Source organism: Chaetodon auriga, chromosome 9 (assembly GCF_051107435.1).
Source record: "Chaetodon auriga isolate fChaAug3 chromosome 9, fChaAug3.hap1, whole genome shotgun sequence".
NCBI lineage: Eukaryota > Metazoa > Chordata > Actinopteri > Chaetodontiformes > Chaetodontidae > Chaetodon > Chaetodon auriga.
Genome location: NC_135082.1, coordinates 18,884,714 through 18,905,123, shown reverse-complemented (window position 1 = coordinate 18,905,123; position 20,410 = coordinate 18,884,714). Strand labels below are relative to the sequence as shown.

Below are 20,410 nucleotides of genomic sequence, written 5' to 3'. Positions count from 1 at the left end.
TGCACAGTTTGCTACGCACATGCACACACATGCTATAGACAATAAGACCAGATCATCCAGACCAGACCAATTCATCTGTTTTAGTGTTTAGTGAATTCACTTTACACCCTACTTGTGCATATAAACCCTGTTCTGACATTGTTCTGTTACACTTACTACTACTACCGCTGTAAAATTCTTGTGAATTTTAGTGCGAAACCATCAGATTTACATTTGAAACAGCTGAGCAGCTGACCACCATCTGTAAGTCTGGATGGTTCTAGTTCCAGTGCTTGAATCAATGACACGATTTGCCGGACGAGAAATTTGAAGTCGACCTTGAAACCCCACTTATTGCTGTTGTTACAGAACATTGATGTATCTCTCATCCGCTAATCTATTAATTACTGGAAATAATTACTGGAAAATAATAAGTGACCTCCACATAATCTGAATAGTCCATGCCCATTATTGCAAATACTGAAACAGAATTTTAAAGGCGGACATATCAAACAGTTGCCTTTGGAGGCTTTCCATCAAAAACTTAGCATGAAAAAATGATGATGTCACACCAGGAAGCTGCCAGCTATGTGAAGCCCTTTGTGTTTTACTAACATCAGCACAGTCGGACCTTCCTTCAGAGGAAGAAGAAATTAAATGCATCGTCTCAGGAAATGAAGAAGTTATAATTATTCTACCTAAAGAAGCCCCAGCTGCACCACACACACTGTTGCCTTACAAACATTACATCACATTAATATTGCATTGCGCTCCTTTCAGTGCTCATAAAATGGAGTCGGTGGGAGATAATGCATGATGTTACTAACCAAACATAGGCGGTGAAATCCGGGAAGTTTAGCTGGCGAAGCTGCTTACACAATATGATCTATTTGGACCATTGATATGATGAAGCGAGGTCCAGTAGTGCACAGAGCAACAGATAATGAAGACACGTGTTCAAAGCATGAATTTTCCCTCCTTCGCTTGTGTCTGAAGTTGTGTGTTTGGCGCAGGTTGCAGAAGCTTCACCTTGTGACATTCAGTTCGGAACACCAGATAATTAAAGAGTTGTCAGACGCAGGCTGCACTTTTTTTTGGAAGGTGGCCCAAAGAAAGCCATTTAATTCCCTCATTTTCAAGGCAGATCCTAATTATACACACTCTATTCTGATCCGTACTTGCTGTATCAGCTACAGCTACTTAAAATCAATTCCTTTCTCCATTTGCTCCATGTCAGGGCGTTTAGTTGTAGATGAAATATCCATGTAATGTGAATGGGTGGGGGTGGGTGTGTGACCCATTTGGCTGTTTATCACTTGGCATGGAAATGAGTGACATCATTAAGTGGAGATGTGGGTAGAGCATTTGCTGCCACCTCACAAAGACATTGATTTTTAGTGTGCTGGCAGAGGAGCAGATGGATTGACTCGGGGCAGAGAACATGCAGAGTGAGGCGCTTACGCAGAACAATATGATTTTGTTGAAGCTGTTGTTGCAGAGGTTACTAGGTCAAATTCACCAGAGGGAATAACTCAACGGTAAATACTTTCAGACTTTGTGAGAAGTGTTTTATGTTGATTTGTTTGATTCCCAGGCACATGCCATTCAGTGGATAGATGGTGCAGAGAGAGTTTTGATGGATGACTGAATGTTTATCACTCTACTTGTCCAATGATGTCTAAAGCGTCCCATCTGCTCAGCGTGCTGCTTTGAGATGCGACAGCGTGCTCAGCATAGTCAGGGCCAGTTCCAGGTGTTTGGTATGCGAGAGGCTGCTGTTTGACCTCCCACATGGAGCAAAGCTGCCTGCTCTACTACCAGAGAGAAGCTCCTTTATCCCCGGGAGACTCTGTACCTCTGTACACCTCGCAGTCTGTGTGATCAGTGCGCACACACACACACACACACACACACACACACACACACATTTATTATGCTACTTTGCTTGAGCGCTGGAGGAAGCCCCAGGGAAATCAACCTCTTAATGCATCTCTGATGCAGACTTAATGAGAATTTAGCACATCACGGATTTTCAGCGCTTGGTGAGTCATTCTTTTATTAGGTTGACTTCCTTTTTTATCCCACTTTCTGGATTTCTCAACAAGGTGAGTCTGCAAACACAAATGCATGTACAGTATAGACACAGACACAGAATTTATGTCTGCTGTTTTAGCTTTGTAATTGTTCAAATAGTTAGATAAAAGCAAAAGTCACAGTGAATTACATCTTCTTTCACCCTCTCCTTACAATAGCTCTCTGAAAAACCACCTTTGGAAAGGAAGCACACCTTCTCCTCTCATTACTTCATGTACCTGCCCTGCTGCTGGTCTATATTTGGGTTGTTTACAGTCTCCTGCATTTATTCCTCCCTCCAACCTTCCTTTTCAAGGCTCCAGGGAAACCTGCCATTGAGGTGTCTCACTTCCTGGAGTGGATGAGCCTGGAGCCCCAGTCCATGGTTTGGCTGCCTGTCCTCCACCGTGTGACTGCTGCAGAGTCGACCAAGCACCAGGCCAAATGCTACGTCTGCAAACAGTGTCCCATCAAGGGCTTCAGGTAGGCATGCCAGTGAAGGTAAACGGCTGTGCAGATACATGCAGATACAAGAGTATGTCGTTCACATGCATGTATAAGAAACAGCATGACATAAAACGCCCCTTCAGTGATCACAGTGGCCACATACGAAGGAAGGAACAAATGATATAAATGAAAACGTTCCTAAGGAAGAACACACACACACACACACACACACACACACACACACACACACACACACAAACACACAAACACACAACCCAGATACCTGTGAAATACAATTTGTATGGATGTACTTGTGGGAACTTTCTGAAAGTCAAAAGGAGAAACAAAGAAGTCTGTTTCAGTGGTGGCATCTGGTGTTTTCTGTTTTCATTATATATAAGAATCACTGCTCGCTAGATAACGGCTATCTGGAGACGCAGGAACTAAGATACAATAATATTCTTTTATTGAGGCAAGCTTTAAGCGCCATGCTTGAAGGTCCATGAACAAAAGGGTGCCTCCAAAAAAAAATGAATATCGCACAGACTGTAGTGTGCAGATGCTGCTTCTATTATTATGCAATATTCTTCATCCTCATAAGATCTGGCGAAGAAATTAATTTGTGGTGTGTGCAAGCCTCAGCTGTGTTTAATGAATATGGTAATCAAATACTGAATTCACCTTCTTTTATCTCAGTTTCATACATTAATCACAAAGCACATAGCTGGAAGTAATCCCAATACATCATTTATTACTTAAGATACAGTTAGTAATCACACTTTTGATGAACAGGTGACTGTAATGGAGTACGTCCATGTCTGGAGCAGAAGGGATGTGCATGTAGACGAGGATATAAATTCGACACGCAGACATGCATCAACCCTTTATTCTGCGCACACACGCTCACACACACACTCCTCTTGTCTGCCAAGTTCTCTGTCAAACATCAGTTCAGCCTCTGTGTTGTATTGATCTTGACAGGTATCGCAGTCTGAAGCAGTTCAATGTGGACATCTGCCAGACATGTTTTCTAACTGGCCGCACTACCAAGGGAAAGAAGCTGCACTACCCCATCATGGAGTACTACACCCCAGTAAGACAAACATTGTCAAGTGCTTTAACTGCAAAAATTTAAGGCCACAGGGACGATTAAAACTCAGCTGTACTGCAAAAAAATACTAGTATCTCCTTATTCCTGCTGTCAGACATAGATTAGCCTCCTCTCCGGTGTAAGATCTCTTTCATCTCTGAGTGTATACTGTTACGTATGCTCACACTGCCTCGTCCAGATCTATCGTATGCCGAGATTGAGTACCACTCAGCAGTAACATCCTCTCTGGCTCACATAGTGCACGCATAAAGTGCTACTTGGAGCACACATTGAGGACTAAGCCCCAATAAAACCAGAGTCTTAAGCGATTGCACGCACAGTTTTCGAAGTCAAGTTAATTCCAAAGGAGAAGCTGTAGCAGTGTAGCTGCACTGTACGAAGATGCTGCCAGATTTAATCTCTAATCAATTCTGAGCTGTAAAATATGGCAAAAGGCCATCTGTACAATGATTTTTTTTTTTCCACTGGACAGTATTTTATACTATCTAGTGACAGTTTTTCACAGCAGTGAGGTAGACAGGCGCCCATAGATTTCTGCTATGATAGAGAGAGCAGGAAATAGACGGAGAGGGAGAGAGAAAAGGGAGGATTTGAAACAGTGTGAAAGAGGAGGAGGCAGACAGAGCTGCAGAAGCTGAATGAGAAAGCAGACGGAAGAACGAGTTTGTCTTCTAAAGTCAAAATAAGACAAGCCAACGACGAGACAGAGAGGGCAAATTTTAGATCAGGTCATTTTGGAGAGAGCAACATTTTCAAGAATTCTTAAGCACTGTAATTTGTCTCCCACCCATTCACTCCCTGTGCCTCCAACACCGTCACCTCCGCCACCTCTCACCCCTCCTCTGAACCCCCTACTGCCCTCCTCCTAAATCACACTCCAGACAACCTCGGGAGAGAAGATGAGGGACTTTGCCAAGACTCTGAAGAATAAGTTCAGGTCAAAGCAGTACTTCACCAAACACCCTCAGAGAGGTTACCTGCCGGTGCAATCTGTGCTGGAAGCTGAGAGCTCGGAGACGTGAGTCACACACGTAAACACTCGCAAACACTCACATCTCTGTGTCCCTGCTTTTCTGTCATCTATCTTTCACTTTGTCTCAATTCCACCCTTGCTGTTGAGAGCTAATTATCATGCTCCAACAATTTTGTGCCCTCTGACTCAATGGGATGGGTTAAAGGGACGGCTCTGTGTTCAGAATTAACATAATATTATTCCTGTGATCTCAGTCTGGATCAGATGCTCTGTTCACATGAGTGAGTCTCACCCAAAGGGAAAAACAAGGGCGATGAGACTAAAATCCATGAGATCATCAAGAAGCGTAGCTCAGGGCTACTACAGTACCCAAGAAGATTTAGCATGATTGTGGGTCCATGTTTTGGCTGATTGTGTTCGCTGTAGGGGTCACCTCGGATAACCTCGCCCATTACATGAGTTAACCCTACCGTCCACTGGCACACAGCAGAGATGACTGGAAGCCAGACACAAGTTTTATGCAGATTAATCCCTCATATTATTACATTAATATATTATTTTGTCATTACACTTACTGCTTATTATATTATTGTATTATTACTACTGATGAATTAATGTGTAATCAGCATTTTAATGTTGTAACTGGTTGAAATTGAGCTGATTTAGGCTTTTTTATACGCCTTATGGGGTAGTTTACTACAGGGGTTTGTAGCCTGGAGGTGGAGACTCCTTGAGGGAGTTTTAGCATGAATCTGAGAGGCTGCAAAGTTATTAACAAGATAGAGAAGAAGAAAAAAAAAAAACATGTCTGTAACATAAATTGTGTTTATTTTTTTCAAAGTGTTGTGAAAGCTTTGTTTTCTCTGTGTGAAATAGTCTTCAGTTGACCTGCTCATAGAATAAGAAATGAAGGTGCTAAAACTGGACGGGACAAGTCAGGCAGGATCTGCCATGAGGAGACCTGGAGCGCATTAATAATACTATAATAAGAGCTTTGTAATAAGGAACAGCACCTAACACTGCAACATAAAACATGTCTTCATCAGAGTAAGAAGAGGCACTGTAGACATTTAACTTGCCTGTGCCCAGCTGATAGAGTGTAGTCTTTGCTTACAGTACTTCTAGCCAATGTCATATTGGAGGATTTAAAAATATACATAATAAAAACATAATAGAAACCATCAAAGTTCTTTGGCAGCATCAAAGAAGAAGAATCATAGAATACAAGATAGATTAGTGTCCTCATTATAGTACATGGTTCAGTTGTGTTTCATGTGTAAATCCAGTAGCATTCCCTGAGCATCAGTCTGTTTACAATGTCTTCTCCCAGAGGCGATGGGGAAATCCTTTCATTACTCCAGAATTTCAGCGTGGATCCATGTTTGCATTAACATGATGACGTCCCACCGCATTCTCAAGAATCTTGGTCTGGAGGCGTCACGGCAGCTAACCCAGTAGAGCGTGCACTGAGGCTGAGTCCTCGGCAGCATCATGGGCTCCATTCCAGCCTGCGTCCCCTCGCTTTGTCCCCCCCCCCCGCCCCAAAGCTCTTACTGTAACTGTATGCTCCACTGCTCATCTACTCATAGCTCATAGACGTATGCAACCTGTGGTGAAGGGTCATGAGTAGTATAACCAAAAATGTTGTGAATCAATAGAAGTGCATCACATTTTAAGACAAACATATGTTTTGTGTGTAAAATCTTAATCTGCCAAGAAACTGGTAAGTAAAACTGTCAAATGAATGTGGTGGAGTACAAATATAAAGTACCATTAAATGGAAATACTTACGTAAAGTTCCTCAAAATTGTGCTAAATTGCAGTTCTTGCCTAAATGTACTTAGTTGCATTTTCCATGTTCACAAATAAAACTCTCCTCTTTTAAGTCTTTTATAGCAAATACATGTGAGTTAACTTTGGCTTGTCTGCTGTCTGTTGTTCTCAGGCCGTGCTCCTCGCCCAAGCTGCCCCATGCAGACACTCACAGCAGGATCGAACACTATGCCAGCAGGTACGTGGCTCTCTGTGCCGTGCTATACATCAAATCATTGCAACAAAGCCTGTCTCCCTTTAACTCCACCCCTCCCTCCACCTCTCCTCCTCCCCTGCCTCCTCGGCTCCCTCACCTTTCGGACTTCTCCTCATACTGATTGAGGTATCGATCTGGCTGCGTTGCTCACTGTACTCCAGCCGGGCTGGGGGCCGCACTGCCCAGCGGTTTCCTTCACGCTTGCTCTCCACACGAACACACGCTGGCGCACACAAGCAGAGCAGCTTGTGGTTGTTGTCGTGTGTGGAGGTCAGCGGGGTTCAGCGTGCCTAGCGGCTTGTCACTTGCGAGGGCAGTGAGCCCATTGGTCACCTGGGAGCTGCTGGTGTGGATTAGTGTCTGTCTGACAGGTTATAAACAGGCCACAGCACTGGACTCACACACTCCTGGCAGCTCTGCCCACAGTGCTGCAGAGCTGGACACACACACACACACACACACACATACATTACCCCCGAGCCTGCAGTGTTGGTGTGTGTGCTTGTAAGTGTGCCATTGTGTATTACCTCCCTGAGGCCTTTACACAAAACTGCCTTACATCCTGCCAAAACAGAGGGAACACACACCAACAAGAGAGCAGGCACAATTGTCCTCTTTACTCCTCTTATCTCTCCCTTTTTTGCCTTTCTCCTGTTTTTTTCTTGCCTTTTTTTCTTATCTTTGATCCTTTTGTTCTATTGTCTCCCACCCACGCATTACCACCCCCCCACCTCTTTCTTCTAGTCCTTTCTTCTTCTCCATTCTTTAATATCTTCTCCATTACATCCTCCTATGTTAACTCATCTGTGCCTAATTAAAATACAGTTTTTCTTCAAACAGCTCATGTTGGTCACTCAGAAAATCTTTTACCAGCATAGATATCATAGCTGCCAACAACTTTCCCAGAACAAAGAGCCGAAATGCAAACATGATCACTTTGAGACCGTCTAAGTTGGTTTAAATGAGACGTTCATGGAGAAAGTTTGTCTTTGCCTTCCTCGACCCGCTGAGAAAACGTCTGAACTCCTATAGTTGAATATAGTTTTTAGACGTGTTCAAGCAACTTAACTCGTCTCTCAAACATCTTTTTCTACTTAACAGTGAAACAGTAAGAGTCTGTATTTGAGTCCTGCTATGATCATTGAGCTTTGTAACACATTACAACACACTATAATGTAGTTGTAAGCAGTTATAAGTACAGTTAAAGCTCATGTGAGGCGTCTGTTGCAGACTGGTGTAGAAGCAGGTAATGAATGCTAACACAGTGCAGTTTTATTCTTCTAATGATCAATTACAGTGATATTCTGTAATTTGTTATTACACTTTGTGACTCTCACGCTTATTCTTTAATAATGAAGCTGTAAAGCTTTGTAAACAAGAATACATACTTTAGTAATTCCCCAAAACAGCTGTGCACTGTCTATTTTAGCAGATGTTACAAACAGAGCTAAACAGCGATGTTGTTGCGGACTATTTTCAGGCATGGATCTGGTGAGCGAGCTTCTATTTTTGGCACCGGGATTTTATTTGATGGATTAACTCTAAATAAACTGCAGCGCCCATATTCATCATAATGGAACATGTCACCCGGTGGCACATTGATGTGTTTTTAATAGTTTTGGACAACAATGGAGCTCTGTGGCTCAGAGGCATGTATAAGCTGTATCAGGCTTTGCAAGACAACGCTTGTTATTAGCATCAATTCAGTGTTGGTTCTGGTCTTGCGGACAGAAAAATAAAGAATATCATCAGACTTATGCTTTGAAACCGCTTGTGAAATGTCTGTATGTATTTGTAAAGACTTCACAAATGCTTTGTAACACACTGTTTATCTGTCTAGTTGTATATCTTCAAGCAGTCATATACACACCAGCTGTAGATGTGTATAGGAGGAGGTACAGACACATTAATACAACTTTGAAATGTCCTTATATTTGCTTACACCTACACGACATGTATATATGTTCCAGCCTGCTATCATTTACTCAGTGTTTAAATACTGCTAATAAATACTCAATAAAGGGGGACGTTGCACATAGAGGGACACCTGTGCAATTGGCTGCAGCTGCCCTTCAATAAAGACGCTCCTTTGAAGCTTATTAACTTACATTTTTACTGAGGTTTTGAATCAGAGGTATTTTAATTCAGGTCAGTGGGAGATTCTGAGGGCTTTGTCAGCTGTGTTGAGTTGGCCTGCACGCTGCTGGAGATGGCTGCTAATCACAGGGTTGGCGGTTCAGTCCCTGGTTCCTCGTGCCAACATGTCAGTGCTGCTCTCCGATGGTTCGGCCGCAGTGCCTGGCATGGTCGTCCGGCAAAGATGAGAGGCGTTGTTTTTATTGTACAAAAACAGTATTTGCTGTGCATGGTGCACTTTGTCTTCGTTATTTTGTTCTCCTTCCAAGTGTAGGTCATTTAGCAGTATTACTTTGGTCCAGCGTGCCATAAACACAAACTAAATGAGTATCGGCAGTTTTAGACGCAATAAAAAAAAGAGAAGTGAGAGCACACGCTGATCTGAGCACCGACATAATAGGAGCAGACAGTCGTTATTATGGGAATGTTAAATATGTTATCTATACTCAGACAGCATGTAGAAATGACTTCAATCGTCTTCTTCCTGTCCTTTCTTCCTCTTCTCTACCTGTCAGTTAATATAGGCGATAAATGGAGAAATCACGTTTCTTATTTGAATTCATTCCCCGCATTAATCATAACCCCGCTCACTCTGAACACTAATGGAAAGTCAAGCCGCTATCAAAATACTGGATGTCATCACTGACAGGTCAGTGTCTGAAACTCTCCCCCTCGGGATGACATATTAGACAGGTGTGTGTATGTGTAGGAGTCTGTGTGTGTGTGTGTGTGTGTGTTTGTGTCAAAGTGCCCTTCAGCCAGTGAGGGGTATACGTGTTAATCCATGGCAATAAAGTAGTCGACAGTCATCTCGAGGGAGATAAAATATTTGATGTTTGAGGTTAGGAAAGCCAAATTCGTCCGCATGTCAAACACAGAGACGTCTCCCACCCCTCCCCCATATCGATGCAGGAGTTCGTTCCTTTCATCATCAGAGCTGCTTCGACATCTTACAGAGGATGGATGAGAAGAAGATAATAACAAACCTCTTAGAACTCTGTTAGGATTCTCCTCTCTCACCCTCGCGCTCTCCCATTTCTCATTTCCTCTCACATCTATTTACATTCATACAAGAAGCTTAACACACATGTATGCAAAAGACGCCCACGCCCACGCGCACGCAACCACGCGACTGTTTCCTATTACTTTCTGCCCTTTCCTTTCTCATTTGCCATTGTCCCTGACTGAGACCCGGCATTTGTGGAGGAGTTCTGATGAATAGTGTCACAGAATGAATTACGAGCGGTCGGGTTCACAGGCCGGGCCTCCTGTAACGGGACATGGATAAATTCTAAATTTCTCTGTGTTATGGTCTCATTGGACACTGGAGAGAAATAGGATGTCCCTGACAGCCTCTACATCACTCACTCCCCCTTCCCACATCCCTCACTCCCTCAGCTGATGACATTCTGCAAAAGATGATGCAGCAGCGTGTGTTTGCTGCAGTGTAGATTGATCTCTAGCTTTCATGTGGCTCATGTGTGTGTGTATGGATGCATGTGGGCCGCCACAGGGCTCCTAGCACATTTGCATCAGTGGGCTGGTTCTCTGTGCTGGTTAATTACCTGAAGTGAAGGCGAAACCGTCCCTTTGATCATCGGGCATTGTTATATATATTAATGTGTGATATCCAGTGGGCTGCACTGCCAATCTGCATCTACTTCAGATCACGTCTTCCATACATTCCCTTTTAGTGAGTGTCAGAGAGTGGGTGGCCTCGTGCATTCAGGTGTAAGCTATACCTGTGGGTGGAGGAGGCAAAGGCGTAAGATGGAGAGTGAAAGTCAGTCAAGAAAAAGCGAGAGTGGTTTTAAAACATAATGCTCACAAACACACACACACACACACACACACACACAAAGAGAACACTAGCAATAATTGTTGTAAGCAGTGTTTTGCCTGGTCCAAGCATATTAATGTTCGACATGAAACACCAAAAACTGCAGATGCTCACCCAAATGAGCAATCGGCAAACAACTGACTGAAATGCCAACTCTAATGAAGAAAAGTAGTTGCGTGCTGTAACACAGTATAAGAGGTTATGCTAAATAATCGAAACACATGGCAGTAGTTTATTAGCTATAGCATACACTTTAATATGTATTAGCCAAAATATGCACTTTAATATGCAGGATAATACGCCACAGTCTTGCCATAGCCCGACTCAATGTTGTATCTATCCAATTTCTCTTGATTTACATTATTTATTATTCAGTAAATGGACTGAATTCATGCAAAGCACTTTATAATTTGCCTCCAGTTCACACACACACACACACACACACACACACACACACGCACACTCACACACTGACGGCAGTGTGCCGTCATGCAAGACACTGGCCTAAATACTGGGAGCAACTGGGGTTCAGTGTCTTTGCTGAAGGACACTGAATCCATTTACCATTTTTTATTCTAAACACACACAGTTATTTTTTATGCAGTGATGTGATTTTTCCTATTTAGGCCATCAAACCAAACTCAGTATAAGCACCGTGTATTTTTTAACACACTTAAACTGTTTTTCCCTCCTGCAGAATTTTTATTTGTGATAGTAGCGAAACAGCTTACAGAGCAGCGTGCACAGGGCGGCTGTCGGCTGACAGTCAGCAGGACGGTCGGCAGAAGTAGAAGCGCTGTCCTTGGTCCTGAAAAGCCAGGCAGCCCCTCACTCGCTGCCTCCTTACACTCACACACACACACACACACGCACACACACACACACAGTCGCTGTCTGTGGTTCTGGACAGCAGCACATTTCTGAGAGGCTGTTTTATTGCCTGCATGCTGGTAGACAGTGTACAGTATTTTATCAGAATTTTATCCGCCCTCCTCGTGGACACGTTTATAGCTCGCACTCCGTGGCAAGAGGAATTTCTGCCACTCTGCAGTCTACGTGTTCAGTTTCAGTCCATAATACTAAAAAGGCCACAGGTCTTATTCACACCACTTAAAAGCTAAACTGCACTGATTTGGGTTTCTGGTTTGCTTTATCTTGTGTTTGAGGAAGCATATTTCCCCAGTGTGTGATAATATCAACATGTTGCTTTTGCTTTTTCCAACATTTGCTCTGACTCATCCATTGTATCCTGTATTTCTCTTTGTGTGTGTTTGTGTCACATGCTGTCCTTGGTGTCTCTATGCGTATATAATATATGTATATATTGTATATGTATCTAGATTGGCAGAAATGGAGAGCCAGAATTGTTCATTCTTCACGGATAGCCTGTCTCCTGATGAAAGTCTGTGAGTATGCTGCCACCCCCACACTAAGAACTCCCTCATTACAACCTCAGCCTTTCACTGGGATTATATGTGTGTCTTGTGTGCACACTCTTTCCTCTTAATACGTCGATTGTTTCCGTGTTCATGTGTGTGCTCGGGCTTGTGCATGTATGTGCGACTGCTGGGGAGAAAGAGTGGGCAATCGCTCACATAATCAGCCACATAATGAAAATGACCCACAGCAAACAGTGTGCAAACAGGCCAACCGTGCCCGTTCATCATGCACGGGCCTGCTGTGATTGAAGTATTGTTAGAGAGATTCACAGAGCCTTGCTGAGGAGAGAGCCGTGTGTGTGTGTGTGTGTGTGTGTGTGTGTGTGTGTGTGTGTGTGTGTGTGTGTGTGTGTGTGTGTGTGTGTGTGTGTGTGTGTGTGTGTGTGTGTGTGCGCGCTTGTAGAAGCTGGCCGAGTGGCCAGGCAGTGATGAGGTTATAGCACTGAGAGGAATGAGGGATATTGGATCTGAATGAGGAAGCCACTAAGGTGAGTCCTCATCGTGGAAAGCTGAGAAAGTGCCAGGTGGACGGAGCGGTTAGGGTTGTTTGACATCATGCACTCGTGTGTGTCCACGTCTTATTTTGTTGATGTGGGCTGTCGACAGTTTCCTCCTTCTCTGAGATGGTTCTCCTGTTTCTCTATCGAGCCTTAAAATCAAAGTTGCATGCCCAGCAGCTCTGTGCAAAGTTTAGGTCTCCAGGTGTGTGCCTGTGTGTGTGTGTGTATGTGTGTGTGTGTGTGTGTATAATGTGACGTCTGCTCATTATTTCTTCTCAGATGGTTCTTATGTGTGTGGGGGATCTGAGATAAGGCTGTGATTGACACCACATTAAAAGCTAGTTTTAACTACTGACACCTGTGCTTCTCAAGCCTCCTCCCAGTGTCTTTGTTACCGTTGTGCATGGATCCAGTTTCTACTTGCTTGCATGGAGTTTTTTGTCACAAAAATGTGTGTACGTCGGTGCATGTACGTATAGTATTTGTGTCTGTGTCAGTCTCTATTTCTGCGCCTGAGAGTGTGTTTGGATGCATGACACTTCACTTCTACTCCTTATGTGTAGTGCTGCTGTTTTCTGCTCTTGTGCCCTCGTATACTGTTGCTCTTTTTCTGCGAACCTGTCCCCCTGTCTGTCAGTGCCTCTCTGGTTTTCCTGCTGCATGGCTCTGCACATGCCGCTGAGCTATCTGTGCCTCCAGTTGGTGTTTGGCTGGCGTTGCACTGCTTCCTGTCCTGAACCATGTTGCCTGTGTGTGCAGTTTTCACCCTGTTCTGAGTTCACTGCTGCTGCTTATTGTCAGCTGATGGTCATAAAAAATCAATTGACAAAAAATTGACAAAAATTGACACCAAAAATAATCTGTATCAGAATCAAACCTTTTTGTTAAAATTTATGCGCATAACAACTTATTGAACCTGCAAATATTTGTCCATCTACTGTCTATTTATTAGTCTAAGTGAGGAAAATTGGGATAAAAACTTAATTTCCGTATTCAAGTAAAAGAGGTAAATAAAAAATTTGGCATGAAATGAAAAACACCATTTTTAGGAGTACCTGTAATATAAAATGCTGAAATATTTTTCCGGCTCATTGCTGATCCACCAATCCATCTGAGGATTAAGCGGGACCTCCTAAATAATAGATCTGACTGTAGAAGAGGTGTGCTGCAACCAAAGTGGATCTGGCCATCTCTGCTTGATCTTGGCCTATAAATACCTCTGTGACGTATAATTTGGCATTACAATACAAAGACTATAACGTCCTTTTAACTTTGGCTCATTGAAGTAGTTTGCTTTGCAGCCCAAAGCGTTGTTGCAACATATAAATCTAGACAAACATCTGTCTTTCCATTAAAATAACTGCCAAACATTCACAGACACATTCATTGTTTTTACAGCTGTAGGCCGACTATCACAGATCTGCACATTAAATTTCTGTTCCATTGCCAATAAAGCGTTTATTATTTGGGCAGAATGTGAAGATCTACCTTCCATTTTTAATAAACGTGAGTGTGTTTTTAATGGCGTGTTAAGCCAAGTTTAATATAGAACATTTAATATTTGGGCTGCGGCACAGTACCTTCGCCGTAGTGTCCCGTCCCATTCTGTCCCGTCTTGTCCTGCTTGCCTTGCCTCGCTTTGGCTTGCGCCATGCCGTCCTTGGCTCTGCTTTGTGCTGCTGGTGGCTGTGTGCTGGTGGCTCAGTGTGCTGTCTCCTGTGTGGGGGACTCAGGGATGAAGATCAGTACCTCCTGCGTCACTCCAGCCCAGCCCTGGACCATGATTCACCCTGTGGACAGCACATGCTGCTGGCCCACCTGGAGCACCAGGACAAGGAGCAGCTCCAATGCACCCTGGCCCGCCTGGAGAATGAGAACAGGTCTGTATCCAGGAAGAACACACATGAGTGAGCGAGGTTCCTTTCTTGATTTGTTCAGGTGGTGGAGTCATTACTGCATGTTTGTTTTCACATGCGATAAATCCTTCTGAACCCAATCGATTGCGCGTATTGTTGTAAGTCAGCAGAGTACACCGACTCCCATCACATCCACAAAATAAAAGTTTTTATGTAAGCACTGAGAGCTGTGTTGAATTTGATTTGGCTGTAGACTTGAATAAGGTTTAGATTATAAGGCATGTAGCAGATACATAAAAGTTTGGTTTAGGGAGTGATTTCCATCAGTAAAGCTCCCCAGAAGCATAATAACACAAATACGTGTGTGTTTATCTGGAGGCATTACAGTCTTTTCGGTTTGTCTGCTGCCATTTGCAGATCTTCTGCAGGGAGTAAACACTTTCACACTCTAAAATCCTATTGAACAGCCTTAAGAAAACAAAAAAATGTGTTCTGTATGCACATGTCACAGTGAAAGTCTGCAAGATAATGTGGCGATAACATGGAAACACTTGACAGTTTGTTGCTGTCTTGCAGAGGTGATAGGAAGAGTCCATTATGGTTTGGCCGGTGTGATACGAATGTAAAGCATCTCTGACATACATTAGTTGAGATGTTAATGTTGAATTTGAATGTATTTTGTCCTCTTAGCTAAGAGGGTCAGGCTTTTTACATAAATGAAGCAAATTCGTTTCTCCTGTCCTCTTAATTGGTTACTAGAGGCAACCTTTATGCGAATGATTCCGATGAATAATTTTCTCTTGTCTTCAGTTTGGTAGTGACCTTTCTGCAGACACAGCGACATACAGCTACACACACACACACACACACACACACACTTGTGCCCTTTGGGTGTCTGAAACCTTGACCCAGTTCAGTTTTTCTACAAAGCGCGCCTCCTGTTATGACACTGCAGTGAGCTCTGTTGTCCTTGTTTATGACTATAGTTGCTGCTGTTGCTTGCTTTATTTCCTCTGCTGTGGCTTTCGCAAGGCCTGTACCTGAACAATAAATCAATACCAGAATCAAATAACTCTAACCCTAATCTTCTTTTTGGGGGTCTGGGTCCTCTTTAAAAGCTTAAAAAAACATATACTTAATGGTGTTTTATCAGCTTGATATTTCATGCCTTCTCCTAATTTTATGAGAATTGCTTATAAACCCGATTTTGGACAGATGACTCGTAAGATGCAGTCTGCCACAGAAAATGATGCATTATGCTTCACTTTGGTGTCAGATACCCGAGCAGTAAAACATGGTTAAATACAATAGATTTTCATCTGCTCTATATCTGTGATTGATGTTGACAGCACATTTTATGCAGCTCTGCCCCTCCTTTGTTATTGCTTTGAGTTTGCTCTAACAGGGAGTTTGACTTCTCTGGGGTCTAATTGACTGAAACTACTTCAGTAATGTCACTCTGCAGGATAGTCTGTCATACTCTTCTTTGTGACTTTCTAGCAAACAAAAGAAATATGCTTTTGCTCATGCATAGCCCAGATAACTTCATATTTCCTCATTTATTGTAATAAAAGACCTTTATGGAAATTTCTGGATTTTGTCACCTTCATCAAAAGTCCAGTTCAGTAATTTTCTACATGTTGAATTTTAACAACATCAGCAAAAACCTATTTAAAAGAGAAAAAATAGCTAATTTCGCAATTACTATTATCAATCCATGGGGTGCCAAACAACGAGGAAGTAAAACCAAAATCAACAAAACGCAGATGTTAATCCACTGGACTGCTCATCGGGGCGTGATGACACTGTGATACGTGCATTTTTTGTTTGTCCCAAACAGACGGTTATTACTAATTCAGCACTCAAGTAGACCAGCATGATGCTCAAGCACCCAAATAAATTAAAAGACCTTTAGTAATGCTTCACAGCACAGTTAGCGGCCTTAGTGTCAGACACGTAAGAGACAGACGACACTGATTTATTGCCGCTCACATTCACAGTGAAGATGATTGCTCTCCACATGGTAAGATATCAACAATACATTAGCCCCTTGCTGCACTGCTTTTATGCGTTACTATTTTCACATGTGGCGGAATTATTCTAATTATATAACTCACAAACATTTCTTTATTAAGTGTAGGCGCATTCCTGTGTGTGGAAGCTGGATAAATATGTTTGGACGTTTATGTGTTTTGTTTGTTGCACCAACACGTGGACCTGACTGTTTTCCCTCCATCTGTCCGCTGTGGGACCTCAGGGTGCTGCAGGGCGAGTACAGGAGGCTCAAGTGGAAGCACGAGGAGGCGGCGTCAGTTCCCATGCTGACTGAGGCTGGAGAGGGAGGCCCGGGTTCACCCACGGCGGAAGGACAGCAGGACGAGGAGCTCTTGGCCGAGGCACGGGTCCTCCGGCAACACAAGACGCGCCTGGAGACCCGCATGCAGATCCTGGAGGACCACAACAAACAGCTGGAGTCCCAGCTGCGCAGGCTCAGGGAGCTACTGCTACAGGTACTCTGTGAGAGGCGTGGTGCTGGGGTGTCATGCCGAGAGCTGAGCAGTAGTGCAAATACATTTACTTAAGTACTGTACATACATACAGTTTTGAGGCCTCGCAATCAAACTTCTAATCCACAACGTTTCAGACCAGTACTGTACCTTTTACTCCATTACTCCAAGTTTAAAATTCACTTTTACTTAATTAATTCTTTGCTGTTTATGTTGAATAATCTACTCTAATGTTTTGATATTTTAGTATCTTATCAGATACTTATTTCAGTTTATTCTTACTTTTGTGTTTTCATGATACTTTTATGTTATTTTATGGGATTCAGTTTTGTTTTTTTTTTTAAATTGCTTGATTGATTGATAAACTCAGCATTATATAAAGCAGTTACGATTAACTCCATCTCAACAAGGTGGAACCATAATATGCTGCCGCCACTCCCCATCCCTCATCCCCTACAGTGAATGGGACGTAGAAGAAGAAGAAGAAGAACAGATTTTAGAGGAATAAAAAAGGAGGATAATAACAGTAAAAGAAGCTTTTCACATTGTTCATTCACAATGATGAATCAAAAGAGTACTTAAAAAGCAATTGGGTTATTTTAAAGTGACTCTTTCACAGTGTTCCATCCTCCCCTGAACCAACAGTGGTAGAAGTGGCTGCTTCATCTGAGCAGCCGATAGTTCATGAAACACAGCGTCCAGAAGACACTGGAGCCGGTAATTTAACATCAAAGTTTGTGAAGATATCCGACACTGAGCGATAAGCTTCTTGGCTGCTCACTCACCACTCAGCCATCTCTTTTGTAGAAGTAGTAACTCTGAGGAGTTATTGAGGAGGTGAAGGACTGGAGCCGTTTGTCAAGGTGGAGGTGGTGCGTACAGCTTTCTGCCAAAAGGAGGGTACTTTTGGGCAGTCCCATACCATGTGTGACATATTGTCCCAGGTGGGAAGATAAAGCCCTGACATGTGTTCCCTGGGTCATCCTGTGGTCCTGTAACAAATCCTAAAATGAATCTTATCTTTCTGTTCATTTGACACATATTTTCTCATGGTCTTTCATTCCTGGAAATGAAACCACGGAGTCTGATATAAATTCACTGTACAAAAAAGACAGGTGTTAGTATCTGAGTACTTCTGCCACCACTAGAGTTAACGCCTCCTTCCCTTGTGCTCCTCCCTTGCGTGGGATCCCTCAGGGGTCTAGTCTGAGCCCCTTTTTATTTATTATATACACACTATTTTCCAACTGAGACATTTAACCAGCCTGATCCCTCCTTCAGATCCTCCGGCACGGCTCTACTCATCATTCCGAAGTCTCAGCTTGTTAATAAAGCAGACTAATTTACTGTGTTAAGGGGCTCTGGTTAACTGCACCATACAGTGGCTCTGAGAGCTTAATGTGATGCACTGCAGCACTAGAAAACACAGGCGAATCGACATGACACAAGCAAAGTAAGAAAATATCTCCATTAATTTGACAATATATATTCATTGCATTTAGGAAACCTCAAAAACAGAAAAGGCACTCAAATACACAAATGCGCTGCAGGAAGCACAGACAACAACAGAAACTGTTTCCAGAGGATCCCAAAAAGTGATCAACATGGCTTGTGCACGTGACAGTTTGTACCTCATGCAGTTATTGAAGTCAGATCTGTGTACCGTTTCTGTTTATGTTGTGGATTTCTGACTTTTCTTCACCGTGTGCAGGAGCTGAAAGTGACCGGTACAAGAAAGAGGAGTTCTATTAATCATTTTAATGATTTCTGAGGGGATTTTGTATTTATGAGAGACATTAACCTTTACTATCCTACCAGCAGTGTTAACAGTCGGCCTGTAGCCAGCATTATAATCATATACGCATTATTAGACCAGAAATATCCCGACATACAGGCTACAGTAGGACATGCACTATCAACACTGATTGTCAACACACAGCTGAACTGTAGTGTGTAGTTTGAATAAAGGGCACAGGCAGACATATTCAGTGGTTTTCAACATTTGTATGCATACCCTACATCAGGTAGCGCAGTGCTTCACATACATTCATAAGTACAAAAAGGCAAAGATATACTGTATGTAAAAAATGCAAAATAACAACTGCTCTGAAAATGTAAATTTTGAACTTTGAAGATATGACATTGCGAGATGGAAATAGTTGTGGGAGTACATAAAAGTCAAGAAAAGAAAGAGTTAAGAAAGAGGATAAGCCTTAAGACACTCTGGAGTGTAATGTAAAAGGATTTGCTGCAGTGTAAAGGAAAGGTGTGAGGAAGAGATGGCTGGGAGAGTGGGAGCTGACGTATGCAGTTACTATAATAAGAAAGTGTAAATTGTTAGCAGCAGATGCAAATTACACATACAGGTCAGTGAACAAAGGGAGAGGGACCAAGAGACTGAGTACAGGAGAAAGACTCTGAGAAAGAGGGACAGGATCCTCCTCTTCAGGCTAAACACGGGAAATTGAGAGTGAAGAGTAAAGAGAGTCTGAAAGAGAAGGTAGAGGAGGTAAACATTCCTGGGTTAAAAAAAAAAAAATCCTATTCAGTTTCATTTCCTCAAAAAATAAAATCAGCAAAATCGGCCTTTGTAGCGTGTGGAAGTGTGAATTCCTCCGAGTCTCTGCAGACACCCCAGTTTCTCTGCAGCGACTGAACTTGCTCACTTCTTGAGTATTCCTACAGTGTTGCTGAAAACAATCCAAAAGTTGTCGGGTCGTAAATATGAGGTATATGGAAATATCCTCCAGAGTTATTTTATGCATCTTTGATTGTGATTTGAGACCTTCCCTCCACCTCTGTTGCTGTGTTTTCTGCAGTGCAGCTGTGTGCAGTGCAATTCATCTTTTTATCTGTCTATCAAAGCACAAATCACAGTAACCTGATGGTTTTTGCGTAACAGCTGTTGGGCAAAATTGTCCTTTTTTTAAAGGATTCTGCTCAGAGAGGACTCCTGGCTGAGAGCTATAAGCTATCACATTCATTATTATGTGAAAGGCTAAATGACTCTTTAGCCTGAAACATGATGGATATGAGCTATTATTTGGAATGAATGACAATTAGTCTTTCCTAAAACAGCCCAAAGATGACTCGGAGGCCAACGGATCAGAACCGTCAACCCTGTCTTCTCCCGTGTCTGGAGGGGGTCACCACGGGGAGCCGGCCAGCAGAGAGACCACTGACACTGAAGCTGCAGGTCAGCGATGTGCAGCCGGGCTCGGAAGTGGGCTTGACACATGCACGCACATTGAATGTGAAACAATGCATCCTCCCCCGCCCGCCCCACCCTTAATTGCTCACAGAGGTGTAACGTTCTCTGTGTGTGTGACAGGAGATGATATGGAGCACGAACAGGATACAGTGCTGCAGCTCCAGGAGGTCATCGAGCAGCTGAGAAACGTCTTCCCCTCAGAACCGGGTGAGTTCGCCTCGGCCGCATGGATCATAGCAGCCAAAGCGCTGCATGCTTCGGAGCCAGAACCTTTGCTCCTCCATCACCCGCGAGAGAGTGAGAGATGGA

At 43.1% G+C, this 20,410-nt stretch overlaps 1 protein-coding gene across 2 annotated transcripts in view; it reads left to right on the top strand.

The window, feature by feature from the left end:
* Positions 1–20,410, top strand: part of drp2 (dystrophin related protein 2) — a 155,774-nt gene that overhangs the window by 131,263 nt on the left and 4,101 nt on the right. Inside the window, exons 16-24 of one of the 2 annotated variants that reach the window (XM_076738393.1) lie at positions 2,369–2,535; positions 3,481–3,592; positions 4,492–4,628; positions 6,529–6,594; positions 11,929–11,994; positions 14,294–14,407; positions 16,641–16,893; positions 19,969–20,086; positions 20,222–20,308. In XM_076738393.1, the coding sequence (XP_076594508.1) occupies positions 2,369–2,535; positions 3,481–3,592; positions 4,492–4,628; positions 6,529–6,594; positions 11,929–11,994; positions 14,294–14,407; positions 16,641–16,893; positions 19,969–20,086; positions 20,222–20,308 (1,120 nt within the window). Of the gene's footprint in view, positions 1–2,368; positions 2,536–3,480; positions 3,593–4,491; positions 4,629–6,528; positions 6,595–11,928; positions 11,995–14,260; positions 14,408–16,640; positions 16,894–19,968; positions 20,087–20,221; positions 20,309–20,410 lie in introns of both variants that reach the window. The other variant, XM_076738392.1, reaches the window with a different exon arrangement.